This window comes from Myotis lucifugus, unplaced genomic scaffold (assembly GCF_000147115.1).
Source record: "Myotis lucifugus unplaced genomic scaffold, Myoluc2.0 scaffold_0, whole genome shotgun sequence".
Classification (NCBI taxonomy): Eukaryota; Metazoa; Chordata; class Mammalia; order Chiroptera; family Vespertilionidae; genus Myotis; species Myotis lucifugus.
The window spans coordinates 52,595,465-52,620,900 of NW_005871048.1; the positions used below are offsets into that span (position 1 = coordinate 52,595,465).

The window sequence follows — 25,436 nt, forward strand, 5'->3', positions numbered from 1 at the left end:
CCTGATGCCCGTGGCACGCCAGCAGCACTGCACGCAGGTGCGCGGCGACTCATGAAGGAGCTGCAGGACATCGCGCGCCTCAGCGACCGCTTCATCTCCGTGGAGCTGGTGGACGAGAGCCTGTTCGACTGGAACGTGAAGCTGCACCAGGTGGACAAGGACTCGGTGCTGTGGCAGGACATGAAGGAGACCAACACCGAGTTCATCCTGCTCAACCTCACCTTCCCTGACAACTTCCCCTTCTCGCCGCCGTTCATGCGGGTGCTCAGCCCGCGCCTGGAGAACGGCTACGTGCTGGACGGCGGCGCCATCTGCATGGAGCTGCTCACGCCGCGCGGCTGGTCCAGCGCTTACACGGTGGAGGCCGTCATGCGCCAGTTTGCTGCCAGCCTGGTCAAGGGCCAGGTAAGCGGGGAAGGGCTGGGGCGCGCGGCCCGTGATCCTACCCAGGGAGCTGGCCCCTTCTGCCATCTCGCTGCGGGACCGGACTGCTATTGCGAGCGGGCCTCCAACCCGGAGACTCCGGGGACTTCCTGGAGCCTCCACTTCTTTCCCCAAAGCGTTATTATCCTTCCCTACTTTTCCACCCGGTCGCTCCTGATCCCCCACCCTGTCTCCACCGCCGCTCTCCTCACTTCTTGTCTCTCCAGAATGCACTCTCCTGCTTTCTCGCTTCTTGCCTTCTCCTTTTACTCCTTTCCCTCTTACTCCCTCCCCTGTTGTCCCTCAGGTCTACCCTCTCTTCTCTGGCCTTTATCCTCTTCCCCACTCCTCCATCTATTCCTCTCTTTCCAGCCCTCCATCCCCTCCCCCATCACCGCCTCCCTCTCTGCCTTTCCTCCTCGCCAGCCAGTCTCCCCCACTCTCCTCTCTCCTCCCTCTCGCTTCACCACCTCTCCCTCCCCATAATGTCCTTAAAGGTGGAACTTTATGTGTAACGCAGGATCCAGATGTCCAACCTAGTTTACCACCCCACCACACACACACACACACACACACACACACACACACACACACACACGGTATCCCCACCTTCTCAGGTGGGTGCCCTGCAGGTGGGCGCTCTGCCCAGACACCCTCTGCTGAATCTGCCCCCTGGCTCTGCTTGCTTTTCCTGAGCGGCAGCTAGTGTAAAGGTGAACATTTTGCTCTTGAGAAATTTCACGGGAGAGGCAGAGGTGTGGTGTGAGTGTCTCCATAAGTAACAAGGCCAGACTTTGTCAAGGAAATGCCTGGTACCTGTCCCTTCCAGGACCTTCACCTCTGAGGTAGAGGTTCAAGGTCTTGGTTTCTCAGACCTGTTTCTTCCTTTGGTTTCCTCAGTCGTTAAATCTTGCATCGGGGCTAAAGATTTTTCATTAAATATTGAAATAAGGGACAAGTTTGATGCCTCAGTCTTCTCACCTATTGCACCAGATGGCAGCTTTACCGAAAAGAAACCCCAGAGGACTTGAGAGCGGAGAATGAATGACTCTCCAGAAGTATGTTCCCACCTGGCTGCAGACAGGTGCACGAGGGCTTTACCTTCCCACATTAGGTGCTCTTCATCATATTCAAGTTGGTTGATGTTTTCCGGAATCAATATTAAACGTTACTTAATAAAATCATATTTTTATATGGGCTTCTTCTAGATTTATGAAGAATAACTGTTGTGTTTAGAAGACTTGAATGACCTCTATTTGGTCTTTTTACAGCCAGCGTATCAGAAGCGATCAGTCCCTTGTCACCTGCCTCTGTCTCTTTCACTGCAGGATCTTTCACACTAATCAAATAATGCTTGTTCTGCCAATTTCACTAGAGCCAGAGCCCCTGGGATACCAAGCAAATAGCATCCTAATTCCAGCGGAGAAGGGCACTTAATTCTTGACTGAGGTCTGTTGTTACCAAGTAACTATTCTGCTAGTGCATCTTTTCTGGGGCTTAGGTTCCACTTAATTCTTGAGTTAGGAATAGGATGGATGTGGCAGGTCTGGAAAGACATCTCGAAGTGAGCGGGGGTTTAACTCTTTAACGTCAGAGGTTCATTCTGAATCAGTGCTGGCTCTGATGTAAGGTGCCTATGAATTGAGACAAGCCCCAGGGGTGGCTCAGGGGTCTCAGTTTATTTTTCAAATAGAATTTATACAAATTATGTGGGAGAAGATTTCGTAGAAATGCCTTTGTTATTTATTGGTAATCAGAACTCTCTGGAGCAGTCTCTTACCTTTTTTTCATTCTTCACCATGAAGATGACTTTGGGGGTCAGGGGAAAAGGAAAATCATTTTGTTTTATAGAATCACAGAATCACATGTTAGATTTGGAAGAGATCGTAGAGGTCACCTGGACTACAGCCTGCATTTTAAAAGATGCAGGAAGGTAAAGATCTCAAATGAAAACTAAGGAAGTCTTTTTAAAAAGAACCGCTTCTTAGTTAAGTGCTTTTCATGTTTACGTTAATGGTATGAATAATAGTTCTGTTGGTGCCCATGTACTTCTTTTAAAATAGGCACACCCTTTTTGTTGTAATCAAAATTGAAAGTCTTGCATACAGCTTGCAAGTCAGAGACTTCAGTGTAGTTATCAATAATATTTTATGTATTGATTTCAAAAATCTTACCTAATTTAAGTCAGGGTCCTTCACCTAGCATATTGTGTTATATTACCTATTCTACTGCATTCAATATCTGAAATGAAGGTGAGAACTCAGCCAAGTTATTAAAATCCCAATCAGTTTCTTTGCTTTTTCCATGCTGATTTCAATATCCAAAAGGGAGGAATGTGGAATATACATAAACTATTCGAAATGCAATGTAAGAATGGGAGAAATGAAGTCATTAATGTTTCAGGGTTCTGTGCGCAAAAGTGTTTCAGGAACCTGAGCATTACTGTGCCTTGCCTACCTTTATGAATTCCCTGCCTACAGGTTGCTCATTGCAGCACCGTAGCTACCAAATTATTTCCATAGTAAAAGGTAATAGGCTTTGGGGAAAATGCCTGATTAGGCATTCCAAGAGAACCAGCACTGCTACCAAACCAGTAATTACTTTAAAAGAACGAATCATTCATTCTAGTACATTCCTCCATCTGTTGGCATTTCTTTTCGGGGTTCGGTTTCTTCTTAAGTGACAAAGTCAGAAAAGGCACCTTTTTCTCTTTCACAATTGCTCACCTTACCTTTCTGAATGGAGGATACACCAAGTTGATTTTGTATCATACCTTTAGAGAAATCGTAAAATAATATTAAGGGTTTCATTGGTAATATGAAAAGATCAGCTTAACCTTTTTGTGGACAAAATAAAAGTTGGGGTTTATCACACGATCTGATCAATTCAGTCATTTCACAAAGCCTTTACCTGACTCTTTGGCTCATGTTATCAAAATCTCTGGTGTGCTGCTGTATGGGTTGCGGCTGCTTTCAATGAAATCAGCATGAATTTCTTGTGTGCTGTATTCTGTGTGGAGAAAGCGACATACTTGCAGGCGTATTTGTCTGCTGTCCAGCATGAAGCCTCTTTTGACTAATAGAGACATTTTAGGTAACTCTTGCTTTTCTATAATTGGATGAAAAACCCTGTACTTTTAAAATGAACTGCTGACAGTGTTCAAACTTTAGACCATTATTTATACCCTTTATCATTTATTGAACCCAAAGGAGACAGTCCACAGCTCCTATAGATGATTTTTAACTTTCAAAGCTGTAAGAAGTTGGTCTTGAAACTAAAGTCAGATACAACCAAAGGTAGAAACAACAGTGGACAGACTCTGGGAACCTGACGTTGAAGGGCCCTGCCCGGAAGTGCCCTGGAGCTCACCGGCTTGTCCTCCAGGTGTGAAGTCTGGGATAATTGGAGGACTGGACAGAGACCCTCTTCTTGCAGTTGTGTGAGCATAAGGTTTCACAAAAGCCACTTGAGGGAGCACTAACTTCGGATTCTTTTTCACATCTGCTCACATCCTGAGTGGCCCCTTTTTAATTAGCTAGATGTGGCCAGGGACAGGGAACCAGATGGCACTTGAAAGACGGTTCCTCAGTCCTCCTCTATCCCCTCAGAGCCAACCACAGGACTGGACTTGCCATGAAGATGATATTGATCAGAATAATAGCGGCAGCCACTAACATCTGCTGCATGCTCTTGGCCTGGTTCTGGACCAGCTAAGTAAGCAATTAGGCTGTTTCACCTCACTTGGTTCTACTGTTTCGATAGTCAGTGTGCAGGTGAGGAAACTGCTGCTCCACGCAGTCAGGTAACATTAATACAACTTCATGTTCTAATACCAACCATGAGTGGCAAGGCCGTGAAAATCAACCCACACCAGCAAAAGCTTCAGGAATGACAGAGTCAAGCCCACCCACCTAAGCACTGGCACTCTCCAGGTAGCCTCTGAATTGTGACCTGCATGATGAGCCTTTTTGTCCGCAGAAGACAGATGTGCAGCCAGCTGTCAGCAGAAGACTGGGAACAACAAGACTGAAGCATCCTCAGATCTCAGTGTTTGAATTAAAAATTGGTAAGTGGTGCCAGGACAGTTATGTTTGCCTGACACCACCAGTTTCTGAGGCTTTTGAGTAAAGTAAACTGGCAGATGTGGCCACTTGTCAGAATGTGATGAGGAGGTAAAGGGCTCTGCAGATCACCTTGGTCATAACATGTGTCACTGATGTAGGCCTTAAAGGGATCTGTACCATGGGTGTCACTGGGAATCATGTGTGTACGCGCGCACACACACACACAGCCATCTTCAAGACTTCTTCCAAAATACAAGGCCTAGAAACAGCATTTTACTTGTGACTGCAACATCTCCAGGTCTTATCAGAAAATATGATGAAGATGAACAGCGCTTTGGGTTCTTAAAATGTATGAGCTTCTAAACTGTTATAATTGACGTATGTGTAAAAACCCTGTATTAGTTTCCTAGGGCTGCTAGAACAAAATTCCACAGACTGGGGGCCTTCACCAACAGAAACTTACTGTATCACATTTCTGGAGGGGAGGGCAAAAGTCTGAGCTCAAGGTGCCGGCAGGGCTGGTTCCTTCCCAGGGTGAGAGAGAGTCTCCAGGCCTCTCCTTAGCATGTAGACCAGGGGTGGGCAAACTTTTTGACTCGAGGGCCACAATGGGTTCTTAAACTGGACCGGAGGGCCGGAACAAAAGCATGGATGGAGTGTTTGTGTGAACTAATATAAATTCAAAGTATACATCATTACATAAAAGGGTACAGTCTTTTTTTTTTTTAGTTTTATTCATTTCAAACGGGCCGGATCCGGCCCGCAGGCCGTAGTTTGCTCACGCTGATGTAGACCGTCTTCTCCTTGTATCACTTCACATCTTCTTCCTTCTATTCCAGTGGTTCTCAACCTTCCTAATGCCGCGACCCTTTAATACAGTTCCTCATGTTGTGGTGACCCCCAATCATAAAATTATTTTTGTTGCTACTTCATAACTGTAATTTTGCTACTGTAAACAATATGTAATTATATATGTGTTTTCCGATGGTCTTAGGCAACCCCTGTGAAAGGGTTGTTCGACCCCCAAAGGGTCACGACCCACAGGTTGAGAACCGCTGTTTTATTCTCTTCACATCTTCTTCCTTCTATTCATGTATGTGTCATAATCTCTTCTCATAAGGACCCTGATCATATTGGTTAGGGCCTACTCTCATCAATATGTTTAACTTAATTGCCTCCAAATACAGTCACGTTCTAGATAGGACTCCAAACATGAATTTTGTTAGGACCCAATGCAGCCCCTAAGAAGCCCAAACAGGAACTCCTTAACCAGCTTAATCCCTTGTTTCTCTAGAGCAGGAGTGGGAACCTTTTTTCTGCCAAGAGCCATTTGGATATTTATAACATCATTCTCGGGCCATACAAAATTATCAACTTAAAAATTAGCCTGCTGAATTTGGTCAAACATTTAATTAACTCACCCCTAATGCCTTGGCAGGGCCAGACCAAATGGTTTCATGGCCTGGATGTTCTCCACCCCTGCTTTAGAGGCTGTGGTGGTTTGCAGAGTAACGGCAGTCGTGTGGACACAGGGCCACACTGAAGAGGGTCAGGAGGGCCAACCTGGGGTACAGCTTGAAACAGACAGGTGGATTCCCCTTTAGAGGGAGGATGGAGAACCTAGAGCGCAAACGGTGCTAACCCCAGGTGAGCGACACGTGTGCGTTCACTCAGAGTGGACCTGAGGGGGTTCTATGAGTCACTGTGTGGTTTGTTCTGTGCCACGTGTAGGTAGTGGAGAGATTTACCCACCATGATGACTCTGCAGCTTGAGGTATCCAGGTGCTTGGCTGTTCAGAGGAAAAAATAGCTTGTTCTGCTATCAAGTAGGACAGGCAGGAGGACACAGACAGGACTCTGCATCCTAAAATAGTCCCACGCCAACTTGGCGGCCGGCAGCTCTGCTCTCTGGCGCTGCTCCTCCCCAGGCTGGTGGGACAGTTACTAATAGTAGTGACTTGCTTTGCCCTGAGTTGCCGACTTCTGAGAATCTAAACTTGCCAGAAGAGGATGTAATGCATGTCTGTTTGCTCTTCTGATTTATATTAGGGTGTGGGGGTTTGTTTTTTTCTTTTTAAGGAACAGCACAGTTTGGGGATTGTGTGTGTTTGTTTCGTGGAAAGTGCCACTATGGACAGAGTTAAAGTTCCATTTAAAGTCTGAGAGCCACAACCCAGTGTGTCCCTTCTCACCCCCGGGAACGGATGTGTGTGAATTCAGAAAAGCAGCCGCGGATATCATTTGGGGACGGCTAATTTTACTTATTTGTTAAAGCAGCCACTAACAGTGGTCTCTTTGAGCCATATTTCAAAACTGAATTCTACTTTTTCGCTGTGTTGATAAGGTAATGAGAAGGGAGAAGGAGGATGGGTGACAGGTGTAACTCCTTTCCTCTCTGTCAGTGGTTCTCGCCTAGTGGTAAATCAGGTTCCCTGGGGAGTGTTTAAATCATTCCAATGCCAGGGCCCTACCCTCAGAGATTCAGACTCCTGGGTCTAGGATCGGGCCTGGTAGAGGCTTGTTGGAAAAGCTCCTCTGTGGTTCTATGGGGAGGCCAGGATGGAAAAAAACCACGCTGGACCAGTAATTCTTCATCATTTCCGGTTCCACCATCTGGGATGTGTCCTCACACAGCAGCTGCAGCAGGGAGCCTCAGGTGGTGGTGGGTATAATCAACCCCCCTAACCTTCCCCCTCTCCACCTTAATTAGACTCACTGTCCTCTGTCAACCCTGATGGAGTGCCCTTGAAGCCCTGCCATCAAAAAACCAAGTCCTTCCTGCCTGGACAGTATGCATAGAGCAAAACAGGTGCGAACCCTGCAAAAGGACATGTGTTCAAGACAGGTCACTGGCTCTTCATTAGACACAGCTGGGAAGACTGGAGTACAAACCATCCAGAACTATGGATAGTCAGCTAATTCACATGGCAAAGTATGGGGTGCCTGCCATGTATCAGGCACTTGCTAGGCACAAGGGGGTGAATAGAGACACGTAAAGTGCCTGACACAGAACTGACTACCCAGTGGGGATAACGCAAACCCATTCATATGCCTTTGACACAGCAGGCAGCTTCACAGTTACAGTTTGCTTGGTATTTGGGTAAGTGCCCATTCGTTGAATATATGTGGGTGTGTGTACACAGGGGCTTTGGGAGAGGAGGGAACCTGGGGTCAGCAGCATCTTCAAACTTCTGTATGACTCTCCCAGAGGGAAACCTCTACTGACAGCTGGATGGGACTTAACTCTACCGTTGAGGGCTAGCCTATTTTCTCAACATTGTTTCATGCTAATAAATGGAAAGAGCAGGCATGTCTCAAAATACACAAAGCTCTCACAATAGCAGAAATGTTTCTAATAATGTCTACACTTTCCTACCAGGGAGTCAGCAAACTAAGATAAGGTTCGTTTGTTTTTTCTTCATTGTCACACATTTCATTCATTCATTCATTCATTCATTCAGCACCCATTTGCTGAGGGTCTACCATGACTTGGTCACTGTATCCACATCAGTGGCATTTCCGGGGTGACCCTTCCCCATTCTGTGTGTTATTCTGTCCTCCTTTTGGCCATCTCCCAGGCTGGGTAATTTGGAGATGCGAGGAGAAAGCAAGCTGAGATGAGCAGGAGGACCAAAGATTGAGAAAATTAGGGGACAAAGCAGATCTGGGACCAATCATGTGGCAAAGAACTGAAAGAGGAGGACAGGGCATGAGAACCAAAAGAAGTTGTTCCCCCGCAACCCCCCAGCAAGCCTAGGTGTGGTCAGGGAGAGGATTAACTAGGATGCTTCCTTTCATGTTTGTCAAGCCCAGCTTTTCCTGCCCATCCTTTACTCCTGACTCCGTGGATACTTGTGACCTCCTGCTTGGATTCCTGCACTGCCCCTATCCAGTCATTTTGCCCCTTCCCACCCTCCCTGCTGCCACCTTCCTGGTTCCTCTAAAATGCAGACCTGGCATTCTCATACCCGCGATTATGACTCTTACAGCATAGAGCCCAAGCCTCCGACGATGCCCATCCATAGGGGCACTCCTCTACTGCCATGGCCCCCACGGAGGTCCTTCTCCCACCAGCCCCTTCCAGCCATAGAATACCCACACTAGCTGGTTCTCTCCACCCCCGCTTAGCTGAGATGTGCCCCCACCCGGAAAGCGCTTTCTCCCCATACACCAGGGGAGCCCTTGGTCATCTTTCAAAACCCTGCCGAGATGCTCAAATCCCTCTGCAAACAGCCCCTCACCACTCCTGCAATAGAGCAATGGCTCCCTCCGCTGAACCACCTCTGCATTTTCTGGAAGACTTTCATTTCTAGGCTTATCCTGCTAGATTATATTTACATGTTTAAATGGTACTTCCCCTTCCCCTTCCCCTCAAATAATGCCTGACATGCCCTGTGTGCCGAATAAATGTCTGTCTCAAGATTGCTAGTCTGAGCAGACGCCCCATCCCTTAGCTTTGACCCCTCTCACAATGCAACATCAGATTGTGAACGTGTATCAGATGCCATGCAAAATGCTGTATGGGTCACTTGGTTAAATCCTTGCAACAGCCTATGAGATGGGCGTTGTTGTTATTCCCATCTTACAGAGGAGGAAACTGAGGCATGCCCGAAGCACATGGCTAGTAAAGAGCAGAGCTGAGTCGCCACGAGGCAGTCCAGTGCCAGAGCCACCTGGTGCTATGAGCTGTGGGAATGACAAGTGGAAGCCACCCCACCAAGCGGCACGTGCAGCTGGGTTGTTCCCAGGGGTCCCAATGCACCTTAGGGGAGGTTTGGCAATGATATTGTTCTTGGTTTTGCCACAACACCCACAAAGAAAGAGGTAATGTATCCATCAACTCTAACACACGGTACTGAATTATCAGCAAAGTTGGACAACTAGGATGGTCCAAATTCACCATAAATTATTATACCTATTATATGAAATGGAAGAATGTTTTAATTCTTTCAAACTGTAGGAGAAAGATAATTATTACTGCTTTATTTCTTCGATACATAAAAGGGAAAGGCATTTTAAAGATTCTGAAAATAACTCGAGAAAAATGCTTTTTGAACATAATGGCTACACTGGTAAAATCACTCAAATTAAAGAAATTACTTCTTTAAATATAATTTCTGTAAAATGAATACTAATTCTCTGTCACAATATTTGGCAAGCATTCTCAATATTGTTTAAGGGTTCTTTGATGATAGAGATAAGAAAAAAACTATGTTACAATGGATTAGATTACATTTAAAGTTGAAATGTATTCAACTCACTTGGGAATTGGAGAACAAAAATCCCAGACAAACATTGTTAAGAGGGTGCTTGCCATTTTTTTATCTTGAAATTCAGACATTTCCAAATATCAGAATTGATTATACATCCTATATAATAAAAGCCTAATATGCTAACTGTCCGGTCGTTCGTTCAACCAATCAAAGCATAATATGCTAATGATATGCTAAGGCTGTTCAACCGCTCGCTATGACGTGTACTAACCACCAGGAGGCAGACGCTCTGACTGGTAGGTTAGCTTGCTGCTGGGGTCCAGCCGATCAGGACTGAGCAAGATGGGCCGGACATGCCCTGGAGCCCTCCTGTGGTCCCTCCCTGGTTGGCCAACCTCCTGTGTCCGTCCCCGGCCCCAATCATGCATCAGTGGGGTCCCTCAGCCTGGCCTGCACCCTCTCACAATCCAGGACCCCTCGGGTGATGTTGGAGAGCCGGTTTGGGCCTGATCCCTCAGGCCAGGCTGAGGGACCCCATTAGTGCATGAATTTGTGCACCAGGCCTCTAGTTGGTTATAATGGCAGTTATTACTATTACATTAAGTTGGATATAATTATTAGAACAATTATTTTTGCCTTACCAATACATATGAATTAGGGAGATTTTTGTGTGTCAAGCTGGGCACCCACTTTGCTTCCCAGGAGACACCAGTCAGGAATGGGATGTCATTGTACAAAATAAATATGAGTTGCTGCAAGGATTTATCGGTGCCGAGGTCTTTCTTGGTTAATGACACATCCTACTTCACTCTGTTTCCAACCAGGGAAAAGTAGAAATATCATGGAAGAAATTTCAACTGAATTTGTTACAAGCTTAAATTAAACATAGCTAGCTTAATGTTGTAAGCTTTTAAATGTAACTTTTAAAAAGTCAACAAAATACTAATGTAATCATAATTTCTTTTTTTAAAAAAAATATTTTTTATTGATTTCAGAGAGAAGGGAGAAGGAGAGAGAGATAGAAGCATCAATGATGAGAGAGAATTATTGATTTGCTGCCTCCTGCACGCCCCATACTAGGGATCAAGCCTGCAACCCTGTGCCCTGACCGGGAATCGAACCATGACCTCCTGGTTCATAGGTTCTACCCTCAACCACTGAGCCATGCCAGCCTGGCTAATCATAATTTCTTTAATCTCACTTTGTGACAAGGGAACTGTTTCTCATGGAAGCTTCTTCTGCAGCCCATGTGTGTGGGAGAACTCGCCTCTGGGGTCAGAGCCGCCCTCCAGCCTGGCCTTGGAAGGCAGAGCCTCCATAGCTGCGTGTAGGGCCCTCTGGGGAAGCACCTGTGTCCAGTCTGAAAATGGCCTAAATCTAATGCAGATGAGCTGCTCAGGGTGGTCGCTGCCATCCCAACCCTCACAGACCTGCTGGTTTTGCCTTTGATCAGTTTTATAATGTAGATTATGAAAAATCTTAGCTCATAAAAGACAGTTTCTCTAACTGTAGGGTCAACCAGTAAAATTACATAAAGCTTAGAGGAAATAATTCTAATTCATAAATAAAGCTAATCTAATAAAAAGTGACTTTGAACACTGCTGGATTGGATTAGGATGATTTATTTTTAGTAATTTTACTTAAAAGAGGATCCTAGCATCTGCCTTTTTATAGATAAGAGAGAAGGCGGCCTCTGGTCGGTTATTCTCTAAGATCAGTCAGGGAGGAACAGGAGAGCCCAGAACCCCTCCTGCCACGTCTGGCCCCCACAAGGCCATGGGGAGGACTGCGCAGCCTCCCAGCATCTGGACACCTGTGGGCTTCTCCTCAGAATAATGTTTTTAAATGCACAAGATAAAATCCACAGGATTGCGAAGGAAATGTAGTTATAGTAGTTCACCCTTATTCGAGGTTGTAGTTAACCTCAGTCTGAAAATATTACATGGAAAATTCCAGGAACACACAATTCGTAAGTTTTAAATTGCACGCCATTCTGAGTGGCATGATGAAATCTTACTCCGTCCCGCTCCGTCACACCTGGTACGTGAACCATCTCTTCGTCTTCAGTCTCCACACTATGGATGCTCCTGCCTGTTAGTCACTTAGTAGCCGTCTTGATTATCAGTTAGATAGGCTGTTCCAGTACCACAGTGCTTGCCTCCCTTCTCTTAATAGCTAATTAGGGCCCTGGACATTGGCCCCACATCTAGGGTAAGGCGAGCGACTAGATGTCTCCAGTATTTTTTCTAAGTCTTAGGACTCAAATGGGTAGAACAGCATTCTCACAACCAGAGGAAATGGCATACCACTCACTGATCCTCCGGGATTTTTATGCTGTTTTTGTTGTATTCACAGTGATTTTCCCATAGTTTAGCAATATTGAAATCTGAAATCCAGCATCTGAGATCATTGGGGCATGAAGCATCCTGTCCCCATTGTTTCTCCGCCTGCTGTGCAGATCATTCTAAGGAGGGATGTTATCATCTTTGTGGAAGAGAGTCTATAACAATATCTAAATCCATGTATGGGCCTGGGTGGTGTTGCCATAACTACTGCTTTAGGTTTGTAATGTTTTCAGCATCATAGTCACCAAATAGAAACAGATCTATCCAGCATTGCTCAGGTTGTTTTTCACAGTTATTTGTGTCTCTTTCCTGCAAGCTAATTACTTAGCTGTCATCGAATCTTATGGTTGAGATCATTTCAGTTGCCCAATCCAAAGAGAAATATTGAAGGCCCTCAAGCCACAACTTGGCCCCAATCACACACCATTTGGAGTTTCCAAGGCTGCCGGTTCTCCCTTTTGATAAGTGAGTGGGCTCAGTTGGAAAGGATGAACCCAGCAGGCTCTGTTAGTCAGCACCTGACTGTATTGCCTTTGAGGGGCCAGTAGATGACACAAGGGCAGGTGACTATCATTTAACCCTTTCAGACCTGTTAAAAAGGTGATCGATGGTCCCACCATGACTGTGGCCAGAAAACCCTCAGGGAGTTCAGAATGTGGTCTTGGTCAGCACCCAACCAGGAAAGACACCCGAGGCCCAGGACTGAAAACCCGAATGTGGGAGGAAGTGTATGAAGGACACAGCCAGCTAGCAGACCTAAGAGGCTTAGGTCTGGGTTGGAGAAAGGAGAGAGGATTCTACCAGCAGGTGCCAGCAAGGGGCCTGGGACTGAACAGGCTGGCAAGAACAAGTCAGAACCCCATCCCAGAGCAAAGCTTGCATTCACAAAGCACTTCCACATGCATGACTTTCTGGAGGCCCAAGACAGGGAGGCGTGCGGGCATGCAGAACAAGGAGGCTTGCACACGGGGGACGAGGCAAGTGTCTGCTTCTCGAGTTCCTGCCAGTAATATTATTGAACCAGACCACGACGTCTCCAGAAGGAATGAGGGGCTGAGATCATCTCCCAGGAGCATCTTCTTCCCTCTATATTGTCTCATGTTGTAGCATCAGCAAGCAGTTGTCAAATACCCAAGTCTGAGGGACCATTAAGTAGAGAGCGGATGGTCCACCACGAAGGGCTGGGCAGAGTGAGCATGTTACGGGATTCAGGAAGCAAGAGATGGCCCTTGCTCAGCTTGCATTCAGGACAGAATACGCCTTATCCAAATTCCTGTGGATGGTCTCCATAGATTCGATGGAAACTTCCACACTGTACCACTAAATTAAGTTGCCCCCAAAACATTGAGGGAAATGTTAAGAAGGCTACCAAACTGAAGAGGGTCCGACCACCTGACGTGCAGCAGAGCCAAACACTGGACACCGAGTTTTGCAGTGGAGAAATTAAAGCAGTTAATTGGCAAGGCACCAAGCCAGGAGAACAGGAAGCTATTCCTTAAAACCTGAACTCCTGCTGGTTTTTAATCAAAGGTTTTCAAAGGCAAAGATTGAGGGTTAGGGATTAGGGTCTCAGGTGATGCTGACTGGTTAGTTCTTGTGTAAGCTTCAGTGGTTTTCCTTAGTCCGATTAATTCAGTTCCTGACATCATCTTGTCTGGAGCCTTCATCACTGTGGTCGGTGATCTAACTGGGCTGAGGAACCAGGATTCTGCAAAACATCTCATGATTGTGTGTCAGTGATGTTATCTTTAAAGCCGAAGGCAGAGACTAAACATCTTGTGACCACTGTTATTGTTTAAGCTGTTGTTGCTTTGTGCTTAAGTGGCTTCATTTTTCTATTATCTCAAGCAAAGTGTACTTTTAAACACTTTTGGAACTTGGGTTATAGGCAGGCCTTCAGGACATGACCAATATACTTTCTTAGTCTTTGACTATAAGCTATTTGACAACCAAAGCAATTAAAACATTTAATTGAAGACTATACCTATATTTCTAGAGTTTGTGGTCTAATGCCTATACATGTTTACTGTTGACTGTCAGTTTCAAGATCTTGGCCACAAGGAAATGCTTCTGACATTTTTTGCTTCTAAACCTACAGTGAAAGAATGCTATTTTGTCATTTGTTTGGTCTTAAGGAGAATAATGCAGTGATATTAACTAGGCTTATAAGTCAAGCATAATTTGAGTGAGTGATAAAAGAATTTTTCATGGTAATCTTACCTTTTGAAACTATGAATCTCTAAATCACCTATTATTTTCTACTTAACATTTTCTATCTTATGTTATTTTTCTCTACATAATTACCATGACTATTGGTACCTTGTCCACAATCTTCAATTTTTTCATCTCCTGCCAGTCTTGTTCATTTCACTACTTTCAAGTAGTCTTCTAAGTCAGTAAGTCACACTATTGACTAGTAGGTAGCATTTTTAAAATACTTCAGAATATTCTAGAAGGTTTCACTCTGAGGTTGGGTGAGTAAATCCTTTAAAACTTTTATTCTTGGAAACCTTGAACATTACGCCATATGTTAAATTTATAATACAGTGATTCTAGAGGAAGTCTGGGGAGAGAACATGGGTTTGATAGTGACTGGAAGGGAGAAGAAAGAGCCCCTTGAAAAGATGGAGAGAAGCATAGCATTTCCTCAGTGCAGGACCTTGTATGGGACACCCTTCATTTTTTCACGCTGCCATCAACTACAAAAGTTGTGTGTGGCTGATACCTCCTCCCACACTCCATGGACCTGGGACTGCAATCAGGCCACAAGGAACCAGGAGCTGAATATTGATCTGAAATCCCTCAAAACCCAATCAGGCTTAACATTTGTGTTGTGATTTTAAAGTGGAATTTTTGTTCCAGAATATTCTAAACTTTTTTTTTTCATTTTTGTACAATCACATAATTAAGCAGAGTTGGGGAAAGTAGACATACTGCACACATTTGCCAGTAAACCCAGATATTTATGTGTTTTATTGAGCCATGATAACATTTGTCATTCCCTTGCCATTCAGAGTAAATTCTCTTCCCAAAGTATTGTGGTTTTAAGTTCTGTAATAGGAACAAGGAAGCTACAAAAGATCTAAAATCCTGCAGGAGACAAAAATCCCAAAGTCAGGGTGGTGAGTCATCTCATCAATGGAAAAGAACAGGGAACCAGCTCCCAGTTAGCTCCTGTGGAACTTTTCAGCACCCACATTCCGTTGGTTGGCTTGCTTGTAAGGTACTGAAGGTCTCTATCAGATGTAGCTGATTTTAGTGTTGCATGTGTGAGGGTTCTTGGCCACTTCTGGCTGCCCTTCTGAGTTAGAGCTGGACTGGAACAGTTATGAGGTCAGAGAGCAAATAGCGAGGCTCAGAGCTGGTGCAGGCAGGTCTGGAAAGGTCCCCTTTATCCTGATGTCACCTGTGGGCTCATTGCCCTAAGTATACACACACCTCCTCAGGCATCCCCCAGTCAGATTTTAAATGCCTTGACAATGTTTGGGAAATAGAGATTCCTTTTGACTTGGGTGCAGCTGTTGTTTTCTGCTCTGGGCATTTTAAGCAGGTGCAGTCAGTGGGATTCAGAGTTCTGTAGGGCCACTGGTCCTGTGCCCTAATGACGTCTCACCTTGGATGGGTTAATAATATCAACCTCATGTGTGACTTATGGGGGAGGTCACCAGAATCAGGCACTTTTTAAAAGTAACTGCTTTTCTAGTTTTCTTAGATACAGTGAATTGGCAGACAATAATTTGATTGTGTCTGCATAGAGTGAATACATTAATTTTGTAACAGGAAACCAGGAAATTGGCAAAATATAACTCTCCAAGTTGCTATCTCACAACCTGCTTCCAGTGTCCTGGAAGTGGACAGTGGAGCCCATAGGAGATGCTGCACTGTCCCTATAACAAGCACTTTGTGGGGTACTCTGGGATGCCTGTCATGCCCCTCAGGACCCAGGACACAGCAGCTCAGTGTCAGGGTGAGGATGGAGGCCACACCTGGAGGACCACCCCAGCTCACTTCCTGCTTGAGAATCACTGCAGGAACCTAACACCAGTTCCAAGACTACAGCATGAATCTACACTCATGCTTGCACTTTAACCTGTATTTAACTTCAGTGAATGTGGAACCTTGAATCTTTTCTCCATTTTCAAATCTTTCTTTTTTCCCCTGTGCAGAGCATTTACCTAATACATTTTGTCTTTTCTATGTATGTGTTTATCACCTTCCTGCTCACTACCAGCTGCTTCCCTCTGTTATTCAGGCCCTGAAGTAGCCTTCCTTCTTCTCCCCATCCTTCCCTCTGTTCCCCATCCTCCCCTCTGCTTCCCATCTTCCCCCCCCTCTGCCCCCTGTCCTCCCTTCTGCCCTCTATCCTCCTCTCTGCTATGCGACGACACCTCTACTCCCCATCCTCTTCTCTTTTCCCCCTTCTTCACCTCTGCTCCTCATCCTCCCCTCTTCTCCCTGTCATCCCTTCTAACCCTGATTATTTTGCTCTTCATCATCCTCTCTGCTCCCCCATTCTCTCCTCTTCTTCCTGTCCTCCCCTCTGCTCTTCAATCCTCACCTATGCCCCATTCTTCTTTCTACTCCCTGTTACCCCCTCTGCTCCTCTTATCAACTCCCTCCTCACCTGCCTCTGAACCCTGGAAAGTAGGGAGGCAGAAGGTAGTGAGTGATTTGACTATGACTAGGGAGATCAGCTCTCAGGGTCTTAGCAGCAGGTCTGCCCATTCCCTCTCTTCCCCATTTATTCTTCTGTAAACTGAAACAAGAGTCCATCTGCCTGGTGTCCTGGTGAGACTTTAGTGAGCTGCTGTGGGAAGATTTTAGCTGCCCCTTTAGTACCCCAAGAACAAGTCCCCAGTTGGAATCCCACCCACCAGACCCATCTCCAGGTCACATCCTCCTTGTAGCCTCTACTCCTCCCTCTACCCAAGCTCCCTGTGCAATCCCAGAGCACTCTGCTTTCAGCTTGCTCTGGCATGTGCTTCCTCTTGGAGGCTGTGCCGTGTCTGTCCACCCAGTTGGGCTGGATGTTCCTCACAGGGCGAATAACTCTCTGTAACTGAAACCAAGGTTCAACTGCCTGCCACCAAGAAAGCCAACTCATGAGACAGGTGCTGGTTAAAAGGAAAAAGGTTTATTCAAGTGCAGGGAACCTGAGAAGATGGGGGACTCTTGTCACAAAGTCCATCTATCATCTCAGTGCAGGCAGGGGTTTTTATAGGGAGGGAAAGTTAAAGCAGAACAGAGAGATCAAAGAGAGGAGCTATGGATATGCAGACAGTGTCCTTGCTGGTCCCAATATGGTCTTTAATGTCAGCATACTGGAATTGGTCAGTGTTAACCAAATTTCTGCAGTTGGGTGATCCTCATCACCTGATGTCATGGTCAAGGCCATTTCTTGTACAAGCTGGAACTGGAACTTCTGATGCCTGCAATATGCTAATAAGGAAATCATTAGTATGTGAGTGCCTTTTATCATTTTGTTAGTACATTTTATTCTAATTCCATTTCATGGTTAGTCAAATCAGAGTAGTATAGAGTTTTTATTCCCTGTCACATACCCACAGGAGGAGCAATTTGTTGGGACTCTGGGTAGGCAGGCATTGGGGGCTTGCAGGGACTAGCCTAGACCTTGCATCAAGCAAGCACTCCACAGCTATTATAGAGTGAAATTGAGTTGATGACTTTCAGGTACCGCAAGGTCATGAATCATCAAAGAAAAATTATGGGTGTTGAATGCACTGTAATTACAGTGTCAAGAAAGTGGACATTTTTAGCAATAAAATGACACTGGGTCAAAAAGGCAGGCATTGTCTAGTTGTCACTGAGTGCCAAAATAATTTCACCTCCAGCACCATGTGCATCCCATGTGATTTGAATTTATCTAAACACTGAATTTATTGATCATATTTTAGTAAATATGAGAATTCGTGTCATGAATTATTGTTTTTAATCATATGCCCTGGAAATGTCATTGTACTATTTGCCATAAAATAAATGAGATGGACACTGGGTGGAAGCTTGTGTTCAGAGTTCAAGAGATAGTGAGTTCAGGTCCCTGCTCCCTGTCCCCAGCTCACCAATCAACATGTTAGGGTCTGGCACTTATTTTGTCATTTCAGCATGAAGAGTATTATTTAAAGACTTTGTCTATAAACATCTTCTTTTTGGTCTCTTTGTGGTCTTATCCTAATTGGAGGTTTCTATGCTACTGTGTTCTCCTCTCAGTCTCCCTCTCTCCCTCCCCACATTTCATTTCTTCTCTTCTCTTCTCTTCTCTTCTCTCTCTCTCTCTCTCTCTCTTTCTCTCTCTCTCTCTCTCTCTCTCTCTCTCTCTCTCTCTCTCTCTCTTTCTCTCTCTCTCCCCCCCTTTCTCCCCTCTCCTTCCTTCCATCCACTCATCTGTGGCTTTTCTTATTGGAGCCTGAATTTGCCTGTACTACTATTGGAAGGCTGCTGGGATCACAAGGTTATACAGACTGGGTACTTTAAGCAACAGAAATTCATTTTCTCACAGGTCTGGAGGCTGGAATTCCAAGATTTAAGGTGTTAGCAGGATTGGTTCCTTCTGAGGCATTTCTCCTTGGCTTGTAGACAGTCATCTGTCCTCATAAGGTCTTCCCTATGCTTGTCTGGGTCCTGATCTCTTCTTATAAGGACACCAGCCAATTCAGGTTAGGACCCACCCCAATGACTTCATTTTTCCTTAATGATATTGGTAAAGACACTTATCTTCAAATACAGTCACATTTGGAGGTGCCAGAGATGAGGATATCATTATGTAAAAACTGGGAAATACTATTCAGCCAAAAACAGTACCCTTTTTTTCCAAACACATCTTAATATTTACGTTTCCTCTTGTGACTTTGATCTTAGAATTCACATCTTTCCATCATTGTCCCGAGGCCTGGTCCCTTGACTCTTGCTGCCTCCAGGTCTCTTAGGAACTGAACTTTTCTTCATCTCCTCAGCCCCCTTTCCCTCCTGCAGCCTTCCTCCTCGTGAATTTTAGGTTTTCCAGAATTGTTGTTTCTTAGCTTTCCCAGAATTTATTTTCTACTTTTTCCCAGTAATAATAATTGCCTTTCTTTTCTCATTCTCTCCTTTTTTTTTCCACTAAAGGATTTCTCTGGTTTTGTTTGCTCTGGGCTTTTCCCGTTGATCTCAGCAAAACTTTTGAGTAGGGCTCCCTCCATCTTCTGTTTTGCCTCTTTATTCCTGTATACCTGATGACATTTTCTCCCACTTTTCTTTCTCATGGTCTCTGTACTCTGCGCCCTACTCCAATGCCACACCCCTGAATTTGGCCAAGATTGCCGAGAATACTCTTTTCTCCTTTCTTTCCAGCCATTACTGTCTCAAATATCCCTGTCCATGCAGGACTAGTCACTTGTCCAGTTGCTTCTCTCTGGTTCAGTATTTCCTCTCCTCTGCTTCTCCCAGGGCTCTGTGTCTGCCTTTTCCTCTCAGAGTCATCTCAGCCCTTGGAGCAGGTGGCTGAGAAAAGGGACACTGTGCATTTGCCTGGGGACCTGCAGAGACAGAAGACTTTGAGCAAAACCAGGGTGCAGAGGAAGTGGCCTGGGGTGGGCAGGGTAGACATTCCAGGTGAACCAAAAGGGAGAAGGGCTGATTGGTTGATGATTATTTAAAACAACAGCTTGAGGTTTGCTGATCCTGGAAGCCCTCACTTGTGGACTGACTGAGGTCAAAATTATTGTGACTATGTTTTAACCCAATTGGTTTTTATGCTAGTACACCCACGTTGATGCATTTTTTTATCCAAAGTTATTTTTATCAATTTAATGCTCTTCCCAAACTCAGATGTAGGATGCTTTCTGAAAGCCCTTAATTCCATTTTATGCTAATTTTACTCATTAATTTATATTACATCAGAAAACAATTCTTATTTGGTAATTTTATTGATCGAACTGTTTGAAACAAGCACTTAACAAGAGTGTGGTGATATATCAGATTCATCACAAGGTTTATTGAAAACAATTTTGTTCACCCATTTGCATTTTGCATGCGTTCTTATATTACTCAAAAGTAGAGGAACTCAGTCAAATATCCCCAAATATCTCCACCAGTCTCCCACCTAGACCTGAGAACAGTCCTGTGTGATAGTTCCTGGAGGAACCTAACATAATGTATGAGCACAGCCATTCCCCTCACACCAGCTCCATGGACTCCTCTTCAGAATTTAAGCTCCCTTTAATCTATTTTCTCTGTGCATTCTGCAGTCCATCTTAAACCCTCCCTCCTGTCTCCTGTCTTCTTGGAACCTTGAACTCTGTAGAGCAAAGACTTGGTTTTACCACCAGCACTAACAGAGGGCAGCAGTGCTGTTTGAGCCCTCTCTGCATTTCCTCCAACACAATTATGTTATTTCTGTGTGTCTAGACAAAAGCTGAGCAGATGACACTCAGCATCTTTTTTGTTGTTGCTCTTTCTGGTATAGCAGAACAGTTATGAGCAGGGGTTCTGGAACCTACTTTGTGAGTCCGATTCCAGCTCCACCACCCACCTGCTGCGTGAACTTGGGCACTTTAACTCTGTGCCTCAGGTTCCTCATCAGGAGCGAGGTTATGGCAGTCCCTCCCTGGTTAGGATAGAGCACACTTATATACGTAAAGTTTTTCGAACATTGACTGGGACACACTTGACCTGTATTGTACTGTAAAGTATGTATCTTTTGAAGACTCCCAGTGATGTTCATAAAAATCACTGACTGAATTCGTTTCTCTACTTATTATACTTCTTACTCAATCAAAAAGAAAAAGTACTGTAGGAGCACCCTTATACAAATAATAGAGTTGAAATCAGAGCATCCCCAAAGTAATGACCTAAAAGTAATAATAGCCATCCCAGTTGCCTATAGAAAATCACTTTTTAATTTTTATTAGGTCAGTCAAAATCAGTCCCTCGGTTTTCTAAGATTTTCAGTCAGAGACTAGAAATTTGAATTTAGAACCAACTTTTTTCCTTGATTACTATCATAAGATGATTTCATGGTAACAGAACACCACCTTTTCCAGATACATCCCCACCTCCTTGCTTTCTCAACACCGAGTAAGCTATTCCATATCCTGCATCATCCTGTAAACAGGAAAAGCATGTACTGGTTTCCACCTGCACCAGAACCATCACCTGTGTGACACCAGCGAACAGCTAATTTGGGAGCAGGGGATGATGCTATGTAGTCCTGCAATGGTTTGAATCCTTCACTTTTATCCAGCTATTCATGGCACATGGCCAGATAGACTCCCCGTACTCAAAGCTCTTTATTTAACAAGAAACCAGTGTAGGTACAGGGCAGAGGGGATTGGAAGGCAGGGAGTGGGGGTGGTGGAGGAGTGGGAGCAAGAGGGGAGTCAGAGGAGATGGGTGCAGTAACTCCAGCCATGGACCCAGAATGCTGACATGCTGTGATACACGCCCATGGTGCAGAAATGAGCTGACTTTCCCGAGCATGTTATGGGTGCTGATTTTCACCACAAGACCCTCCAGAACATTGTTTTATGATACCCTTAGTTTTTAATGTAAAGTGCACTAGGATTGGTTGAATTAGGACAAGCCATCACACCCCTGAAATGGCCCAAAATGTGGGGTGGCGCCTGCTCAGGTGTGGGTGAGTGTCTGGAAATCTTCAGGGGAGAGGGGTGCTGTCATGATCAAGCTCCTTGTCTTCCCAGCAGGTGCAGTCTAATGGCCCGAGGTGAGGGAGGTGAAGTTGCCTCCTATTTCTGTGCAGAGCGGTGCCTCCCCCAGCATCCAGCACCCTGGCACCTCATTAGCGCCTCATTAGCAGCTGGTGCACAAAACAACCAAAAGTGTGTTCTCGAGCAAATGTAGCAGGCACTGTCAGTTTATTACAAGGTGTTTGTTATTCAACGTTTTCAGCACATAGAGGGCCAGTTTTCCGCAGGGGGAGCATCCCTTTTGAAGACTGTCCTGCTGGGCTGGCACTGCTGTCCTGAGGAGCTTGTGGGAGGGTGACGGGGCATTGACTCATCATGGGATGGTCCAATGAAGCAGAAACTCGAGGGGCGGCAGAAAGGGGTCACGAAAGTGTCACAGCATTCCTCAAGTGTGCCAAATCAGCTCCAAAACTTAGGACAGTTTTAATGAAAGTGACACAGGAAGCATAAATGCTCCATGAACGCATAACCTGTAGCAGGTGATCCTTTTCGGTTCTTTTCATCCTTGGAGTGACCTTCGGTGATATGCAATGTGCATCGCCCACTTGCTAATTAGATTCCTCAGCAGAAAAACATACTTTGGATTTGTAAGGCCAAACCACCATTGTCTCTGCAGGACACTGGTTGCCACCAATAATGGTTTGCTTTCATAGGGCAGGAGTGACCCCCTCTTGGGGTAGAGAGAAGTGAAAACCAGTGACCCCAACTCCAGGGACTCAGAAATCCCTGCCTCCACCCATCCTCACCCGAGTGGCCTAACCCATGAGCTCTGGGACCACCAGCTTACATCAGTGCTGAAGGCCCATGGTCACATGAGGGTGCCCCATCCCCTGGGAGGACAGGGCCAGCAGGACAGACCCCCACACCTCTCACACACCTATTAGCCCCCCACAGCCTTCTGCCTCAGACTAATTGAACACCTGCCCATCTCCTGTGCATCTCCACTCGACCTCTGTGCCCCCACCGAGCCTCACAAACAGAGCTTGGCTCCAGTCTGTGGACCCCCCAGTCAGACTGATGTAGGTGGATCTGCCATCTTAAGCCAAGCTCATGGTTTCAGCCATGCCAGGGGTTCCTGATGCCTCACACTCACACCTAGCCCTCACACTGGAGATAGCCTGCTAAGGTTTGCTGCAAGTGTAATGGGCATAGGTGGGGAATTTGTGGGAAGCTACCCGACTTTCTGCCCAACAAGACGGGTGTGACTGGCATTCCTGATGACCGCCACCTCCACCTTTGAAATCCGAGGAACTGGCTCCTGCCAGCAGGTCTCTGACTGAGGGGCTCTTGGTGATGTTTCAGACTTTAGGAAATGGTTGGATAGAAAGTTGAGTGAGCTTTGTTCAAAATAGGGAGGTGAAAGGAAAACTCTTTGGGTGGGGAGGTGGGGGGTGCAAGGTGATGAGTTTTATCATGACAGTCTCCACTCAGAAATAACAGTGGCTCGCCTGGAGCAAGTGACTGGCAAGAAGGGGACTGACATTTGTGTTTGAAGTGGAGGCTGATGGTGAGAATTCCAGAATCCCCGCCTGGACATATGTGAACCAAAGATGGAGTGGACTGGTGACCTAGACTGTGTGGTTCTTTGGAGACAAACTGAGTGTTCAGGGCTGTTCTAGGAGGCTGCATCCATGCCCTCATAACAATGAGTCCCATCTTTGCTCAGCACTTCAAGGAGGACTAAGCCAAAGGCAGACCTTGACCCCCTCCTCAGACCTGTCCTCCGTGAAAGGCAGGATGGGACATCACCAGTGGCCAGAGGTGAAATTTCACATCCATGTGAGCATTGCTCTTTTGTTAAGAATAAAAAAAGTAGTGAAGAGATGAAGTAAATAATCCATGTAGAGTCTTTGTTATTGCTGTGTTTTTATAGCAAAACAGACTCTTCTCAAAAATAATATATATTTTACTCACATCATGGGAGATTGACATGACTGAGAGTCCACAAAGGGAGGGGCAAGGATATATATTTGCCCAAATCATAACATTTTTACATTTGGATTTTTCCAGAAAATATATCTTAAGACATCCAGTAATTCCAAAATCTCATCAGTTTTATTTATTTGATGTTGTAGAATTTCCTTTCCCATTTTAAAGTTGCCTTGTTAACTGTTGCAGTGGTGACTTCTCTGTCATTGCAAGTCACACTGCTTGGGGAAGATAGTGAAGCTGTGAAATGTCGCCATAAATCGCCCAGACAGACATGGCTCCTGAAACCAGAAACTATCCTGAGAGTGAAAACACGATGCCGATGTTACCCTGGTTCTCTATGAAAATCTTGTGTTACTTCTTGATGCAGTTTTTCCAGATCAACCCAGTTTGGGGTAATTTTGTCAAACCCATGAAGTCCCTGCTAGCAGAGGCAGAGGGTGGACTTTTCCGAACCCACGAGGAGGCAGCTGGAATTAGCTCATTAGTAGAAAACACGGAAGGAGTGGCTGTTTTGCACTACAGACGTGTTTTAGCCGTGGAAATGGAACACGGTGTCCTTGGCTTGGCCTGTCACAAGCAGCTTCCTTTGCATTCTGCATCTAGTGAAAATGGAACCACGGATTGCCAGTGGTCCCCAGGAACAGGGACTGTGAGTGGACGAGCATCTCATGAGGGAGGCCCCCCTGCCCCAATCACTCAGGAACCAGAGTCCAGGAGGGTCCACACGCCTGGGGCAGAAAGACCAGGCTCTCGGGGTGGAAGCAGATGCAATGCACGGATCAGCTCAGGGCTTAAACTAGCTCTGTGGGAATGTGGGATGGAGGCCAGGAGCTCCATGTTGCAAAGAGGGTGTAGAGGGCTAAGAGGGCATTTAGTGACCTTGAGTCCAGGGCGGAGGTGGGGTGGGGGAAGGAAGGGAAGCCAGGGTGGGCAGCATTTGTGAATGGTCAGAATCTCATTTTTCCTTCTCCATGTTTCTGAGAGCCAGCTGGGCCTTGGGTGCGGAGTGTGGACTTCCGTCCTGCGCTGGCGTCCTGTGTGACTTGGGGCACGTCCTTGAGCTCTCTGTATCTGTCTCTTTATCCATAAATCAAGGTTGATGAGAGCACAGCCCACTTGGTGTGGTTTCAGGGAGGTTTTAACGAGTGTGTTCAAGCCCCATCCTGGCACCCAGCAAGCGCTAGACAGAGCCACGAATGCCTTTAATAAGTAGGTCTGGCTGTCACTTCCTGAGCTCCAGTGCCGCTAATGAAACCCACTGGGACCTGGCTGCCTCAGCAGAAGTATAAGTATGAGTGGAATCTCCAAAGAAATATTTTTGAAATGATAATCTGATATTTAAATTTTTAGCAAAAAGTTCCTTTTTCTCTGCTTGCTTCTTCCAAGAAAATACGATATATCTCAAAACAGAATTAATAATTGCTGGAACATTCTTTAAAATTAGAGGGAAGAGGTCCTTATGTTTCACAAGCATCAAAAATATCCATGAACTGTGTCTTTGGTGCTGCCAGTGGCTTGAGGGTTTTTTATGATAATATTGAATATTACCCAAGTTTTTCTAAAACTGATGCTGGTTTTGTCATCCTGAGAGTTTTCACAAATTTAAGAGCAAATATCTGAAGATGTTTATTACCTAATACTTGGGGAAATGTTTTAGAGACTTTAATAGAGAGTTTGTGGTTACATAATATTTCTCAATGGAAAACTCTAGAATGTTCCACTAAGGCAACATTCCTTCTTGAGTGAAGTGGCTTTGCA

The 25,436-nt window shown here is 45.4% G+C and overlaps 1 protein-coding gene across 2 annotated transcripts in view; it reads left to right on the plus strand.

Annotated features, from left to right (window-relative positions):
* Nucleotides 1-6: 6 nt before the first annotated feature.
* The window catches only part of UBE2QL1 (ubiquitin conjugating enzyme E2 Q family like 1), a 32,955-nt gene continuing 7,525 nt past the window's right edge, over nt 7-25,436 (plus strand). The window contains exons 1-2 of one of the 2 annotated variants that reach the window (XM_023752002.1): nt 7-405; nt 1,324-1,615. In XM_023752002.1, coding sequence (XP_023607770.1) covers nt 52-405; nt 1,324-1,362 — 393 coding nt within the window. In that variant the 5' untranslated portion in view covers nt 7-51 and the 3' untranslated portion in view covers nt 1,363-1,615. Of the gene's footprint in view, nt 406-1,323; nt 1,616-25,436 lie in introns of those variants that run through there. The other variant, XM_006081469.2, reaches the window with a different exon arrangement.